The sequence below is a fragment of the Lampris incognitus genome, chromosome 1 (genome assembly GCF_029633865.1).
Source record: "Lampris incognitus isolate fLamInc1 chromosome 1, fLamInc1.hap2, whole genome shotgun sequence".
Taxonomy (NCBI): domain Eukaryota; kingdom Metazoa; phylum Chordata; class Actinopteri; order Lampriformes; family Lampridae; genus Lampris; species Lampris incognitus.
The window spans coordinates 112,549,328-112,566,200 of NC_079211.1; the positions used below are offsets into that span (position 1 = coordinate 112,549,328).

The window sequence follows — 16,873 nt, forward strand, 5'->3', positions numbered from 1 at the left end:
CAAAAACACACTGACTACATATTCTATTGTTCTCAGATTGTTTCAAAGACCCACAATGCACCGAGGCGAAAAGTATCTGTGGCGTATCTCCTGTCGCCGGTAGGGGCGCTAATTTAGGAAACGCTCCTGTGGGTCGTATTAGAGGACAAATGACCCATGTGGTCGTATGGATTGGAGGACTCGTTGATAAAAGCACTGAACTTGTTCACAGGAACTCCGTCATCACTAATGCTCCTCCCACTACACAGTACTGCCGCTTGTGTTTTCACACTTACGTTTTCACAGTTATGTTTTCACAGTTTTGTTTAACAGTTATGTTTTAAGTTATGTTTTCACAATAATATTTTAACAGTTATGTTTTAACAGGCACAATCTTCCTGTCATGGTACTTTCTCTTTATGCTGGGAAAAAATATGTTATTGTCTTGCATGAATTTTAAATTTGTGTAGGCCTCTCCACGTGTCCTCAAGCAACGGCTCTATTATCCACAAGTAAAAAAAAAGAAGTGTTCGTGCGCGCGCGCGCGCCTGTGCGTGAGAGAGGAGGGGAGGGGGGCTACAACGTGTGTGTGTGTGTGTGTGTGTGTGTGTGTGTGTGTGTGTGTGTTATACCTTATTTCTTGGTTAGCGTGATGTTGAACGCTAACGCAAGACTATAATCCCCAACTCTAACCAGGACTCTAATACTTTTAAACACGCGGCACGTGCATACCCTGCAAAATTATATATTAAGCAATATGCAGATTAATGTTGCGCAATTTCTAACGGACACTAGAGTGGAAGGCATGCCTTTAATTTCTAAATCTAACATTTGTGTGGAGTCCAGTAATAATAATAATAATAATAATAATAATAATAAAAAAAAACAGTAAAGTAGCTTCGGATTTAACGTGGAACCGTACATATTTAGCTGTTATTTCTGGCCAACATTACAGAACCCTCTAATATCATATTTCATACACGCTCGCAGACATGCCCAGTGCCACGATGTTTAATGTATAAGCTAAAGTACACCGCAGATGATAAATATGCATATATTCAATTAAGGGTATTACAGAGGACTCCATTTGCATAAGGATTTAGGAGCTTAACATCATATTTGTGCTATAAAACTTCACAATAGCCTAAATGCAGGATTTTATGCGTCAAAACGGAACAGGTATTTTTTCAGAATGCGACTGAAAACTGCACGAGCGCCGAACAGTCCATCAAGCCAGCACGCGCCAGCCATGAGGCGGTAGCAGCATTTGTTTTCATTATTGTTCCAACACATGATCCATCTTATTATATGTGGCAAACACGCTGGCTGATGGTCAAAGCATGTGTTGTTATTATTATTATTATTATTATTATTATGTGTCCAGTTTTATTTTGGAAAAGTTGATCCACTGCTCCACATCACCGACACGAGCCACGCCGGGAATAATTACACAAAAAAACAAAAGAAAAGACAAAGGTGATGTGACGCAGGGTCATTTCCCAACACGCTGCTAAGGAGCATATTTTGTGCAAATCAACCCCCCCCCCCTCTCTCTCTGTCCTGCTCTGATGACGAAGTGCACTTCCCCTCCCAATTAACGGCGGAGAGCTCGTTAAGAGCAGATCCAGAATCAGCTCCAGCACACACAGCGGAGCGGAAACGGACCCGCAACTTTATTCCTCAACACAACAACACGCTACCGTGCGTAACGTCCTGCCTGCGCTTCTGTTTAAAAGGTGGATAAACGTGCTCACCGGGCACAACACTTAGCAGGACACAACTCCCCATCACTCCACACTTGCACCGATACATGGAGGAATAAATGATTGTTTTTCTGTGGAGTTATCTATATATATATATATATATATATATAACTCCACAGAAAAACAATATATATATTTAAACGTATAATTAAACTTATATATATATAATTAAAATTATAATTAAATTTATATGTATATAATAAATAAAACGTATAATTAAACTTATATATATAATAAATTAAACTTATATATATAATTCATTAAACGTATAATTAAACTTATATATATATATATATATATGTGTGTGTGTGTGTATGTGTTTGTGTATATATATGTAAATATATATATATAAAACTCCACAGAAAAACAATAACTTATTTCAGGCCATTTGTTTCCTTTGGCCCGTCCATGTGCTCAGGTGGACGAGCTGTGTGGATTGGTTGGAGGAGTGTGGGGGTTCGTCCTCTGTGGTCATGGAACATGGTTTGGTTTGGTTTCAGTCATTGGTTGAAACGCTGGAACGAGGGCCTTTCTCCAGATGGACGCACGCGCTGACAACGCTGAAATAGAATTAATCTAAAAGAGACGCAAAGTGTCAATTAAACCTTCACGCTTTTGCGGCGCGCGGTCCAGCGCGCTGCGCCGCCCGCGCGGGGAGACGGGCCGCGCGCTTCCCCCGGCCTGCGCAAAGTGGAGCTAAATGAACTTTGCAACGCAGCTCAGAACCACCGTGGCATTAGCAAAGGGAAATGACCCACAAGGGCCCAACTAGTTGGTAGTCCACCTACATGTCACTTCAGCAGCGCTCCAACAGACCGTCAGTTCGCACAACTGACGGCACTGACGCTGACGACACAGCCCCATCCCTGACACAGGTGAGAGGAAGGACCTTTTGGATTTGCAAAACACCGGTATAGGAAGAGACCCTTGCCGTGCCTGATCAGGAGGAGATCAGACTGGGTTCCACTCCTCGGTACACTAACAATTTGCTGATGTCGAACGACCAATGGACGCGGGCGGAGGGCCGTGACGTCACGGCCCCCGTTGATAAGGCGCGGAGTGTACGCAGCAGCAGAGAAGGCTCAACAGTGATTGGGGCTGCCAGACACTTGCCGAACTGAATGAATAGCCAACTCCTCCTCTACAATTACTCAAACGCAGCTTTCTCTGCAAAAAGAACAAAATATCCATGTACCGCTAAGGAAGAAGGGCTCTGCTCCTGGGCTTGCGGCAGGATTGAAAAGCAAAGTCTGCATGGGTTTTTTTTTGTTTTTGTTTTGTTTTTTGACCACCAACAACGTATAGCCTACACATCTCGCTGTTTTCTCCCAAAGTAGCCAATAGGTAGTCCTGTTTTGCTGACATAATCCCGCTGCTTCGCCCAACTTGGATAGTTGACTGAGAACCTGGCGAGGAGGCAACCACGTGAGGACCTTTTCCCTCAAGCTCTCTTTATAATTCTGCCTCTCGTTTCAGTTTTCCGGATCTGTTTCTTTCTCTTTTTGCCTAATTGCGCGGCGCGCTAGATGGTGTCTTGCCCAGAGGCGGTGTCAGTTGCTAAAGTTATCGTTATTGTTCCGCAAAAGGAGAGTGTCTGTGGTCAGAAAATGCCTCGCAGTTTATTGATATCCTAATACTCCCGACGAGGAGGCATCGGTACCGAGAACCAAACAACGAGGGCTTCCATAGTTGGTATGTTACCCCTGGTAAATGCAAAATACTGAGCAAGACCTACTCCTTACAACTAAAACATGATGTAATTTCTCGCACCCAAATGTATTCATATTGATGAGACAGGAGATCCATTTTTATTTATTAATTAATTGATCATATATTATTAATAACGCGACCTGCAGAGATTCGGATGGCGATTTCCATTGGCAGATGATACGTAGTGTGGAGAACACGTGTCCATTTTTCCTCATATTTTTCCTCTGATCTGGAATCTCTGACTTGTCACATCGAGAAGGAAAGATTTTTTTTTTGGGTGCCGTTTGCACGAGCTAGACTTGCTGCTCATGGAAATCTTGGGTTGCAGATCTGAAGAAAACAGTTATAACATCCTCCCCTCTGCGGCAACGATGCTTTTCCATGGCCTCCCCGGAGGCGACATACACGGCGTGGTGGAAGAAATGGACCGGAGAGGGAAAGGCGAGTCGGCGGCTATCAGCTCGGCCATTGATATGGGGGAGTCGGAGACGGTAGGGGACTCATGTTTACGCCTAGCTAGTGTTTAAACAGACTCATGTTTACATCTAGCTAGTTCTTAAAATGGCTTCTCGGGGTTATTTCGGCGTGCTTGTGGGCGACACTGTTAAAATAACGGCGCCGCGGCCACTTGGTTGGTGGACGTGGTCTGAAAAGTTGTGCTGCCTATCGGAGCAGACCTCCTGACCTCCCTCGCGTGCAACTCCACTTGTGTGATTCGTTGATCTTTCGGCCAATTTAATTCCGTAAAATTCGCCCTTAATTTGTTTTGTTTTTATCAATTTAATAACTTGCTGTTTCATCCCCAAATTTACTTCAGCAGCCCTGTGGGAATTAGACAGGAAGCACGGCCTTTACTACCCGGACGGCCCCCAGTTAAACCGAGGGTTGCATGAAGCACATTTCTCGGCACAATTAATGCTACTCGGACGATAGCGGAATTTACAGTGATTAACGACGCATTTAACGCAAAACCAGTTTCCCGGGCTTTTATAATTACCCAGAACAGGCTGCAGAACGAGACATTTCTTTTATATTTAAAAAACAAAACGAAACAAAACAGAGAATGCACGTTTTAATGAAATGTACATTTCCATCTTAAAGCATGCGGTGCAGCGTTACTAGCGAATAAGAATGACAGGGGGGGAAAGGAAATAAAACGGATGAGATAACTTGATGTGCAATTTCACGACTTATTCTCACATGATTTGGGAAATAAAGCAGAACGTAAATGCGCGCGTGCGCGTGTGTGCGTGCGCGCACGCGTGCGTTATTTATTTGCAGGCCACTCAAGAACGATTTTATAGACCAACTCGTATATCTTGAGATGCGTTTGCAGGCAAACTATTTTTTGTTTTTCTTGGAAGAAAACTAGAAAGCTAGTTGCGGCCTGAAGCGTTGTTACTAAACACAATCTATCTGTTACCATCAGCGAGTAAGCGCAGGCAGGGCCCCCGAGGTTGCAGCGTAGGCGACTGTGATGGTGTTGTGGTTTGTCCGTGCAGAGCATGCCGTGCATGAACAGCGAGCGCGTGGCCCTGTGCGCAGGCTGCGGCCGGAAGATCGCGGACCGCTATTACCTGCTGGCGGTGGACAAGCAGTGGCACATGCGCTGCCTCAAGTGCTGCGAGTGCAAACTCAACCTGGAGTCCGAGCTCACCTGCTTCAGCAAGGACGGCAGCATCTACTGCAAGGAAGACTACTACAGGTAAATTAATCGATCCGCCTGGGCCGCCGGCGTGCGCCGCGTTAAGCGCAGAGCGCACGAGGTTGTCGTTCAGAAATTAAATTCGCAGCACATTGTGCACGTCAGCAAAGCTGCATGGTACGTAGTGTAGGCCTGCCATTCTTCACTGTAAGCTGTTCTGCAAGTAGGCCCGCGTTTGTGTTCGTGAACTGATGAGGTTTCTGTCTTGTTCGCAGAAGATTTTCGGTCCAGAGATGCGCCCGGTGCCACCTCGGGATCTCGGCGTCGGAGATGGTCATGCGGGCCAGGGATTTGGTGTACCACTTGAACTGTTTCACTTGTACCACTTGCAACAAGATGCTCACTACTGGGGACCACTTTGGCATGAAGGACAGTCTGGTTTACTGTCGGCTGCACTTTGAGACTCTAATACAAGGAGAATATCAGACACACTTTAACCACGCGGACGTAGTCCCTCACAAAGGACTGGGCTCGGCCAACACACTCGGACTATCTTACTTCAACGGCGTGGGGACGGTGCAGAAAGGGCGCCCGAGGAAAAGGAAAAGTCCTGGTCCAGGAGCAGAATTAGCTGCTTATAATGCAGGTAAGAATGCACGTGGGAACTTAAGCTACTTTCCCCAAAACACACACCTCCCGGTTTAGCTGTGGTCCGAGACCAGCACGCTGCACACAACAACGAGGAGCTGCAGCCAGCAAGAGAAAACAACACATAAAAAATAAAAATCAAATCAAATAAATTAAAAAAACAAAAAACAAAATGATGATGAGTGACACTCATGAAAAAGAGTTGTGGGCCTTGAGGACCCTGCAGGTTTTATGAAGCAACACCACAGCAGTTGAATACGGGATGGGAAGCTGCGGTCTCAGTAGGCCTCGACGCATCATCTCAAGCTTTGCTAAAAAAGCTCCCTGACTCTCATTTACACGTATTTCCGTTTTTATTTCCGGACGTAACAGATCCTTGATTTAATAAATCCTTGATTTAATAAATCGTTGATTCAATAGTGTAAAGTTTATTTAACCTCAGAACTGAACACTGACACGCTGCCTGCATCCAGCACAGCACAGTTCGTGGCTCAGACCCGGTCTGGGACTGTTTCACACACGTGTGCAGTCGCGACGGCTTCAAATAGCCAACGTTTAATTGTTGATACTAATTTTAAAATATTATACATATATACAGACGAACTTACATGAATAAATTAATTTTGCAGCAGTCTTAAATGAGAATAAGTTGTTGGCTGTCTTTTTGTACAATTTATTGACGACTAACTCCAGTCACCAAACCCCAGCTTGGGGTTGGCAGTTATTTCTGCTGCGGGTTGGAGTTTTCTGCTATTATTATTATTATCATCATTATTATAATTATAATTATTATTATTAGTTAACGAATATACGACGGTGGCCTTTGAGGAAGGTCCTGTTTGGGGGAGTTTCGGTGTTTGGGGGAGTTCCGGTGTTGGGTGTCCGTGCTGTCCCGGTTGTCCGGCTGCGTAACGCGTCTCAGGTCGCTGCACATCCGGGGCCACTCGGCCTTGGCGCGCGGCCAAACCGAGTGCACGGGGCAGATCAATGTGATTTGTTGAGTTATTCGGTGGAAGGAATGTCACGTGTTACGGAATATCATTTCGACAGCACGTGACAGGTTAGTCAAGCGGCCTTGGCCGGTGATTCGCTGGGATGGGATGATTTCCGCCGGATGAGCGGTGTTATTTACCTTTGCATTGATTGTGGGGAATCAATAACAGGACTGCCATCCCACATAACGGTTTCCTGCGAGGCGACGAGTGGGCGTTAATGTGAATCACAGGGTCGAGCCCCTCTCTTCACACACTTGGCGCCGACGTTTGGCCTCTGCTGTGATTTCACCACATTTCCATACAATCTGGCCGCGAGCTTTCCCCGCATGGTGTTGCAAATGATGGGAGCAGGTTGATTAAAAACGCTCCCAAGCAAAAATCGTGATTGGTGAGAAATGAAAGGGACAAGCGTCGTTATGCTGCCCCCTTCTGTTTACTGGAGGAAACAAAAACCAAAGTTTTCCCATCGGAAAATCATCAGCCTGCGTGCAAGTATCGTGGGGAAACAACGCTGTAAGTCAGCAGGCCCGCGCTGGACGGAGCCGAGACAGGAAGGAGCAGCCAGCCAGTCGCGTTGTACCGTACTGACCATATGCTGCTGCTGCTGCTGCTGCTGCTGCACCCCCCCCCCCCAGATTTGTCCTGTCTGGCGCGCGCATGGGCTCATTAAGCGAGTGGTGTTCTGACGAGTTGCACCAATATTCATTATTTTCGGTGTTTAATACGTCACGAACTGTTGTGCACGCGGCCACCCTTCCACGTGTGCCAGGAAAGGACACTTCAGAACTGGGGGTCTGGCTGCTGAGGCTTCCGCAACGGACGACCGGTCCACAGACACGTGCCGGTCCACAGCGTCTGATAACACGGAGCCCGACACGGAGAGACCCACAACAACATTCGGTAAACAAGCTGCCCAAGTCACATCCAACAACTCTCCTATTTATTTACCCTGCAGCTGCCCCGCATGTCCAGTTTACCCCAGCAGTTACCCCAGCACGCCTTCCTCCGCCGAACAAAGCAACACGGAATGCGCCTTTAATTATTACTTATCACTCACAACCCTTATTCACCGCTAATACCACAACCTAAGATAGCCAGCATTATCTTTTCCTTCTTTCTTTTTCTTTCTTTTTCTATTTTCTTTTTCTTTCTTTCTTTCTTTCTTTCTTTCTTCTTATTTTCTTTCTTTCTTTCTTTCGTTCTTTCGTTCTTTTTATTTTCTTTCTTTCTTTTTCTATTTTCTTTTTCTTTCTTTCTTTTTATTTTCTTTCTTTCTTTCTTTCTTTCGTTCCTTCTTTCTTTTTCTCTTTTTTCTTTTTCTTCCTTTCGTTTTCTATTTTCTTTCTTTCTTTTCTTACTTTCTTTCGTTTTCTATTTTCTTCCCTTCTTTCTTTCCTAAATATCACACACACCTCTCTTCCCTCGCTGCTTCGGACAGTTGTCTTATATTGAAAGGGCAATACGGGGATTCAAACACACGCCTAAAAGGTGTCTACAGCAGCGAGCTGATGTCGGTTTTAAACAGGGACGGACTTAAATCCACCAGAACCGGGTCCGAAAAATATTAAACACGTCGGTGAACACCAGGAAATCCCCTTCTTAACGGTTTCCCCACCAACTCTCCCTGTGTGTGTGTGTGTGTGTGTGTGTGTGTGTGTGTGTGCGTGCGTGCGTGTGTGCGTGCGTGTGCTCGTGCGTGTGCTCGTGCGCGCAGCTCTCAGCTGTAACGAGAACGACGGAGACTCCATGGACAGGGACTCGCAGTACAGCTCCAGCCAGAAGACCAAGCGGATGCGGACGTCCTTCAAGCACCACCAGCTCAGGACCATGAAGTCGTACTTCGCCATCAACCACAACCCGGACGCCAAGGACCTCAAGCAGCTGGCCCAGAAGACTGGCCTCACGAAGCGCGTGTTACAGGTGAGGAGATACCCTCCGCCCCGCCCCCCAACACTCACACCGGGGCATGCTTCTGCACGACAGATAAACTAACTCACCTGCAGCGCGAATGAGACGCTACGTCCCCAATCACATCACCTGCAGCTGGCTAGAGTCACGTGCTACAGCTTAATTAGTTTTTTATTTCAGCAGATTTACATGACGGTGTTTGCTGACCTTCCTGTCACGTGTTAAAAATAACTCTGAGCTTAGACAGCCTATCAAATCCCGCCAGCAGAGATGTGTATGGCTGTGTGATCGAACACATCACTGCCGGAGTATTGCTAAAACTCGAACACACGACGAAGTGAGCGCAGTCCCAGCAGACGTGTTGTTGTGGTGCCAGGAGAGATGTGTAAAAACCCTTTTGTGGCTGATGGGAGAAGAGAGAGTACAGCAGAGAGGGTTTGATTTCTACAAAGACGACAGCAAATTATCTGGGGGACTGAGAAGAAGAAAACGAGACAAAAAGGTTTGCGAATCAGAATCCCTGAAACAAAGTAACCAAACAGCCCGCCGCTTTAATTAACAAGCCAGGCACTTTGCTTTGATGAGCTGTTTTTACCACTGTTGTTCGCAGTGGAAGCATCTCCCACCGCATTTTCTCCCATGGTGCCGTCATGCCTCCGTCAATAACACTCACAACACGTTTCTTCCTCCCCCCTCCCCTCCCCCACCCCCCCCTCCCTCGGCTCTTGCTGGGGTGCCACGCAGGTGTGGTTCCAGAACGCCCGGGCCAAGTTCCGGCGGAACCTGCTGCGGCAGGAGAACACGGGCGTGGACAAGGCCTCGGACGGCTCCACGCTGCAGGGAGGCACGCCGTCGGGCCCTGCCTCGGAGATCTCCAACGCCTCCATGAGCCCCTCCAGCACGCCCACCACCCTCACTGACTTGACCAACCCCACCATGCCCACCGTCACCTCCGTCCTCACCGCGGTGCCGGGGGGCATGGACGTCCACGATTGCCGGAGCCCCTCACAGACCACCCTCACCAGCCTCTTCTGATGGACAACCTCAGTCTCCTCTGCTGCTGCCCCATAAACCTTTAATAAGAAGCACAGTCCACCAGACCCACCAGACCCTGCAGACCCTGCACACCCACCAGACCCTCCAGACTCTTCAGACCCTCCAGACCCTACAGACCCACCAGACCCTCCGGACCCTGCAGACCCACCAGGCTCCTCGACAGCCCAGCTCGGACTTCAGAAAAGACGTGGTGCGGGGTGGGAGAGAAGAAGAAAGAGAAGGATGAAGAACAGCTGTGAGCCCATTAGAGACTGTTTGCTGGGCGAGGCAGCCAGGCCTCACACAGCGAACACTTGTGATCATTTTGATGTTGTTGTCTTGTCGAGAATTGAGGACACTTGATTTGCATTTTTCAATGTTTACAGAAAGAGACTGGGGTATAAACTGCTTCCTTTCGGAAATTTTTTTTTTGGTCTTTTTTTCGAGCACAGTATTTATGTTGTTGTATGAGAGTCACTGTTAGAAGGATTGTAAAAAAAATTTTTTTTTCGGAAATCTGAGATTAAACACAGGTTACAATATCCTATGACAGCCACGTGCCTCACAGTCCATTACTCTTCACCACCACCATCAGACCCCGACCCAGACCTGGTGTGACGTCACGACATGTTGTGTACCTAGTTTTGTTGTGTTTGGTCTCTGTCTTTGCCCATCTGCCCACACACACATATACAGTATGTACAGTGAAGAGCATTTCTGCAACGCTTTTACGTTAAGCTTAGCAGTAGCCTACTAGGCTAAGTTTAGTGGTAGCCTACTAGGCTAAGTTTAGCGGTAGCCTACAGCTGGCAAAGTCGTTAGACTTTCCAGGAAGTGGAACATATTGGCTTGTTCTTCACATTGGGAGAGAGTCCTAGCGCGATTCCTCACCTACGCAGAGACTATATCTGAGGTGTGTTGTGTTTTTCGGAGGGGAGGCCTGCAGTGGGTGAGTAACTGGCGGTGTACTCAACGCAGGAGGCCCGGCGCTGTAGCCGCCCCTACTGTACACCAGGCAAATACTCCTCACCACCTTCTACCTGAAGACCTCCAGGTGCACAGATTTACTACACCAGGACAACACAGAAATGCTGCTCGTTTATCAGCCACAACAAGGTGCACCAAACTTGACTGAACATTTTCCTATAATCTTTCAAATTGGTGGCAGATCGGCTGAGTTGTCCTGCATGTGGCGAGCCTCGCTCTTCTGACACCTGAGAAGGGCCAATAGAAAATAACCAGGGGACATTATTTGCAAACATTACAATTTGACCCAAGTATGCTGTTAGTACAACAAGTCCTCCAACCCATGCCACCACACAGTTCGTTTGTCCTCTAATACAGTGTTTCTCAACCCAGTCCTCAAGGACCCCCTATCCTGCAGATTTTCATTGTAACCCTGCATAGGTAGCCCTGCTTGTACTTACTCGACCAATCATCTCGCAGCACTAAATTATGCAAGGTGTGCAACATCTGACAAAATTCATTGCTGATTGGTTGAATAACCTATTCAGGGTTGCAAAGAAAATATGCAGGATAGGGGGTCCTTGAGGACTGGGTTGAGAAACACTGCTCTAATACGACCAACAGGAACGTTTCCTAAATTAGCGCCCCTACCGGCGGCTGGAGATATGCCACAAATGCTTTTCTGCTCGGTGCATTGTGGGTTTTTAAAACAATGTGAGAAAAATAGAATATGTAGTCAGTGTGTTTTTGTGTTGTTTCGCCGTCTAGTATAGTAACTAAGATTGCTATTGGCAGTATGTTTAACTATGAATGACGTCACAAGAGCTAACTTAACGTTAGCCAAAAGTTAGCAAGTCAGCTAGCATGGACATTATAACCGCTATGTGACATTAAACTTTTCTTAATAATAATAATAATTAATAATTAATATTCGTTCTCGCGACAGCTTATGGAAGAAGACCGCTTATTGTTACAGGGAAAGTCACGTGTTATAATTACGGAGGAGCGCGAGGACGTAGCTTAAAACGTACAAACGACCCACGGGGTCGTTTTTTTTGTTTTTTTTTTTGGTGGAGAACAGTCTTTGTGGTATCAACGGCTAATATAACATTAGTGATAAAAACATTTTAAGAAGCAATCATTAAAAATGATTGAAGCGTGTGTGTGGGGGGGCGGGGGGGATAAACAAATCGTCTATGCTCTTGTATGATTATAGTGCATAGATTGAAAAGAGGGGTCCGACCACTGATGAGGCCACACAATGCACTACAGTAATGTTACTGTATTACAGTAATGTAACTGTAAGACAGTAATGCAAATGTACTACAGTAATGTAACTGTAAGACAGTAATGCAACTGTACTACAGTAATGTTACTGTACTACAGTAATGCAACTGTACGACAGTAATGTAACTGTACTACAGTAATGTAACTGTACTACAGAAAATATTCTACCCATCCACACATCAGTAGGTGAAGGCTGTTGCTGTGTAGTGACACGTCACAACACAACACGCGAAGTCCAACCCTTGCTTTGGTCCCATGCGTTGAAGTAATGTCAGCTGACAATGGAAGGTAAAGCATGACACTGCATGCAAATGTCCATTTTAACCAGTGACATAATCTTGCATTGATCTAAAAATTATATTTCTCTTTAAAAAAAAGACTAAAAAAAATCTGTCACAGGGGTGAGATATTTCATATTCTACTTGTTTCAAGAAAACACGAACAGATCCTTCCGCTCCTGTCAACATTATGTCACTTATCTGGAGAAAATGTTCGAAATGAGCTGTACTTTTACTCAGTAACTGAGAACGCCCCACACACACCAATGGCAGATGTGTTTTTGGAAGCTACAGCAACCAACGCTGGATTAAATGATTTGATGAGCTGGACATCATTAGGTCTGAAGACACTCGGTCCAGACAGAAGGAGATATATTGTTTAGTGAGTCCTGTAGCACCATCCATCCTGTTGACCACAATGACACTTCCTACAGACCATCTGGAGGCACTGCTGTAGTGATGGACACCATGCTGACCTCCAACGCCGCAGACATCCTGACTCAGCCCATGTTTTCCCTCCACCTTCTTGTACACATCCATGTTGTCTTCAGTTCTGTGAAAATTATATATATATGTGTGTGTGTGTGTGTGTGTGTGTGTGTGTGTGTGTGTATGTATGTATGTATGTATGTATGTATGTATGTATGTATGTATGTATGTATGTATGTATGTATAGAATATATACACACAAACACACACACATACATACACACATATGTATATGTATACATACATAATACATATATACATATACATTATATATACATGCATATGCATTTGTGTGTGTGTGTGTGTATATATATATATATATATATAAAACTTCTAATTATAACAATTTTCTTATCATATCTAACATGTGCCTCCAAGTCCGACTTGTTCTTCTCTAAACTAGCAGCAGCCATTGAGCGTCTTCATATGAAGGACCACCTGAAGCAGCGTTCCACGTGGAAACAGGCTCATTCCTCCAGGTGTACGTGTCTTTCATATTTGTGTGCTGTGAAGGGGCTTGCTAACAGTAACCTCAGTAAAGCTCAGTGGGCTGGACGGCTGTCTGACTGGGATGGAGGCAGATGGTGGGTGCTGGTTATGATGGATGTAGATGTTGGGTGTTGGTGAGGATGGACGTAGATGTTGGGCGGTGGTTAGGATGGATGTAGATGTGGCTGGTGGTTAGGATGGATTTAGGTGTTGGGTGGTGGTTAGGATGGATGTAGATGTGGGTGGTGGTTAAGATGGATGTAGATGTTGGGTGGTGGTCAGGATGGGTGTAGATGTGGGTGGTGGTTAGGATGGATGTAGATGTGGGTGGTGGTTAGGATGGATTTAGGTGTTGGGTGGTGGTTAGGATGGATGTAGATGTGGGTGGTGGTTAGGATGGGTGTAGATGTTGGGTGGTGGTTAGGATGGCTGTAGATGTGGGTGGTGGTTAGGATGGGTGTAGATGTTGGTTGGTGGTTAGGATGCATGTAGGTGTTGTGTGGTTTTTACGATGGATGTAGATGTGGGTGCTGGTTAGGATTGGTGTAGATGTGGGTGGTGGTTGGGATGGGTGTAGATGTTGGGGGGTGGTTAGGATGGCTGTAGATGTGGGTGGTGGTTAGGATGGGTGTAGATGTGGGTGGTGGTTAGCATGGATGCAGATGTGGGTGGTGGTTAGGATGGATGTAGATGTGGGTGATGGTTAGGATGGGTGTAGATGCTGGGTGGTGGTTAGGATGGATGTAAATGTTGGGTGGTGGTTAGGATAGAATGTAGATGTGGGTGCTGGTTAGGATGGATGTAAATGTTGGTGGTGGCTAGGATGGATGTAGATGTTGGGCGCTGGTCAGGATGGATGTAGATATGGGTGCGGGTTAGGATGGGTGTAGATTTTGGGTGGTGGCTAGCATGGATGTAGATGTGGGTGGTGGTTAGGATGGGTGTAGATGTTGGGCACTGGTTAGGATGGATGTAGATGTTGGGTGCTGGTTAGGATGGGTGTAGATGTGGTGGTTAGGATGGGTGTAGATGTGGGTGGTGGTTAGGATGGATGTAGATGTGGGTGCTTGTTAGGAAGGGTGTAGATGTTGGGTGGTGGTTAGGATGGATGTAGATGTGGGTGGTGGTTAGGATGGATGTAAATGTTGGGCGCTGGTTAGGATGGATGTAGATGTGGGTGGTGGTTAGGATGGATGTAGATGTGGGTGGTTGTTAGGATGGATGTAGGTGTTGGGTGGTGGTTAGGATGGCTGTAGATGTGGGTGGTGGTTGGGATGGGTGTAGATGTTGGGTGGTGGTTAGGATGGATGCAGATGTGGGTGCTGGTTAGGATGGATGTAGATGTGGGTGCTGGTTAGGATGGGTGTAGATGTGGGTGCTGGTTAGGATTGGTGTAGATATTGGGTGGTGGTTAGGATGGGTGTAGATGTGGGTGCTGGTTAGGATGGGTGTAGATGGGGGTGCTGGTTAGGATGGGTGTAAATGTTGGGTACTGGTTAGGATGGGTGTAGATTTTGGGTGGTGGCTAGCATGGATGTAGATGTGGGTGGTGGTTAGGATGGGTGTAGATGTTGGGCACTGGTTAGGATGGATGTAGATGTTGGGTGCTGGTTAGGATAGGTGTAGATGTGGGTGGTGGTTAGGATGGATGTAGATGTTGGGTGCTGGTTAGGATGGGTGTAGATGTTGGGTGGTGGTTAGGATGGATGTAGATGTGGGTGGTGGTTAGGATGGATGTAGATGTTGGGTGCTGGTTAGGATGGGTGTAGATGTTGGGTGGTGGTTAGGATGGGTGTAGATGTGGGTGGTGGTTAGGATGGGTGTAGATGTGGGCGGTGGATAGACAGTACCACCACAGTAACCCAGCAACAAGCGAGCCGAGGCAGTAAAGGTGGTGAGCGGTGCCGTCCTGACCTCGGCAGCTCAGCATGCGTCAGTAGCCTGAGTTCCACCCCATACAAACACGTATAGCATGTTGTCCCGCAACACAGACATGCAGGCAGGCGTGTGTATGCGTGTGTATGCGTGTGTGAGTGTGTCTGTGTGTGTCTGTTTGTGTCTGTATAGTGTGTTGCAGGAAGTCATCCCGTTATAAGCGCCATTACTTCCTATTGCTCTCAATGGGTGAAGGGGCTGAAAAGGTTCCACTTCCCTCGCCGCTCAGAATCAGCTTCTGTGCAGGAGGCAGGACGTGATTGCAGCTGACAGCCTTCCCAGAAGTGCCCTCATAAAGCCTGTTGTTAGCCAAGCAGCTTTCCTCACCCCTCTGCAGGAACATGTGCCCCCCCCCCCCGGCTCCGCAGGGCTGCACCGCGGTCGGACGGGAACTGGAGGTAGGGAAGGTTTTCCACCCGGACCGCCAGCCGGCTTTACGGCGTGCCGCAACACGGGGAGCTGGACAACGGGGGGATGCAGTCTGTGCAGACTGTGTAAGCGAAAGGTGAACTATGAAGACCAGACCTCGGCGTCCCCTGCGGGAACAGGGGGCACCAGAAGCAAGACAGACGTGGTAGTTGTCGGTGTGGCGAGCGGGGACATGCTGCACACACTCCTCGTCCCGCCAGACCGGCAGACAGACACACATCCTCTGCTCAGCGTTCCACACCGTTTTATGGATGTTGGCCTGTGCTCATGTCACCAAGCAACTATGCGAGTGTGTGTGTGTGTGTGTGTGTGTGTGTGTGTGTGTGTGTGTGTGTGTGTGTGTGTGTGTGTGTGTGTGTGTGTGCAGTTACAACATGCCGGGCCCTGACTCCATAACACACACCAGGCTCAGCCAAGCACACACACGGTCACCACGGCACGAGCTCAAATCCGAGTCCTCATTGCACGAGGGCAGAAATACAGTGAAAATAAAGCGTAAGTACTCGGGGTGGGTTCTCTAAGTACTCTGGACGGGTACTCTAAGTACTCTGGACGGGTACTGTAAGTACTCTGGATGGGTACTCTAAGTACTCGGGACGGGTCAGAAGTAAGACCCACTGGCTGCTGTGCTGCATGTTAATGTGCGATGTGGACAACTCACTTCGGTGATTACAAGACCCGGGCGGGCCTGGACCTCATACAAGTAACACAACAGCCTCATAACTGAATATTTATTGTGTGTTAATAGATGCTTATATTTTTTTTCCAGGAACCTTTTTTAAGATCAATAAAAGGGAGCTTGAAGGGTTGTTTCAAGAGAGGGGGTGTTGTTTGGGCATAACGTGATTTCAGAGGTTAGCTGGCGGTACAGTAAGAGGCACCAGACGTCAAGGCCTTCATTCTGTTAGGCACGCATCCATGACCTGCACACCCCCCACTCTCCTTTGCTGCTGTAGGTTGGCAATTAAAGTGAAGTGTGTATTTGCGTCTCAAGCATTCATCGTAGCACATCCATCTGACATTTGTGGATCTGCACTACGACAAGTAACTGAATGTAAGAGAGGGGGGCGAAGCCACGCAGAGGGAAAAAAGAATTTGGAAAAACCTGATTCAAGACGTGGTGTTGAGGTCTGTTCAAAGCCAGCAGTGTGGTAGTGAGCGTGCAGAGGAGGGTCTGAGTCCTTCTGTAGGTGTTCGAACCAGAGCCCCGGGGGGGTTGGGAGGTGGGGGGGCTACGCAGAGGGTACCCAATCTGCTGCCCAGATGTACCCACACGCTCCCATAAAGTGGTGCGATGAAGGCTTTAGTAGAGAGAGG

The 16,873-nt window shown here is 47.2% G+C and overlaps 1 protein-coding gene across 2 annotated transcripts; it reads left to right on the forward strand.

The window, feature by feature from the left end:
- Positions 1-3,808: 3,808 nt before the first annotated feature.
- On the forward strand, positions 3,809-9,683 carry lhx2b (LIM homeobox 2b). 2 transcript variants are annotated; one of them, XM_056289415.1, is made up of 5 exons: positions 3,809-3,943; positions 4,955-5,157; positions 5,373-5,755; positions 8,455-8,660; positions 9,393-9,683. In XM_056289415.1, the coding sequence occupies exons 1-5, from the start codon at positions 3,824-3,826 to the stop codon at positions 9,681-9,683; spliced, it is 1,203 nt and encodes a 400-aa protein (XP_056145390.1). In that variant the 5' UTR covers positions 3,809-3,823. The 2 variants fall into 2 exon arrangements, with proteins under 2 accessions (XP_056145390.1, XP_056145383.1); XM_056289408.1 differs by having other exon boundaries at positions 5,373-5,743.
- The last annotated feature ends 7,190 nt before the right edge of the window (positions 9,684-16,873 follow it).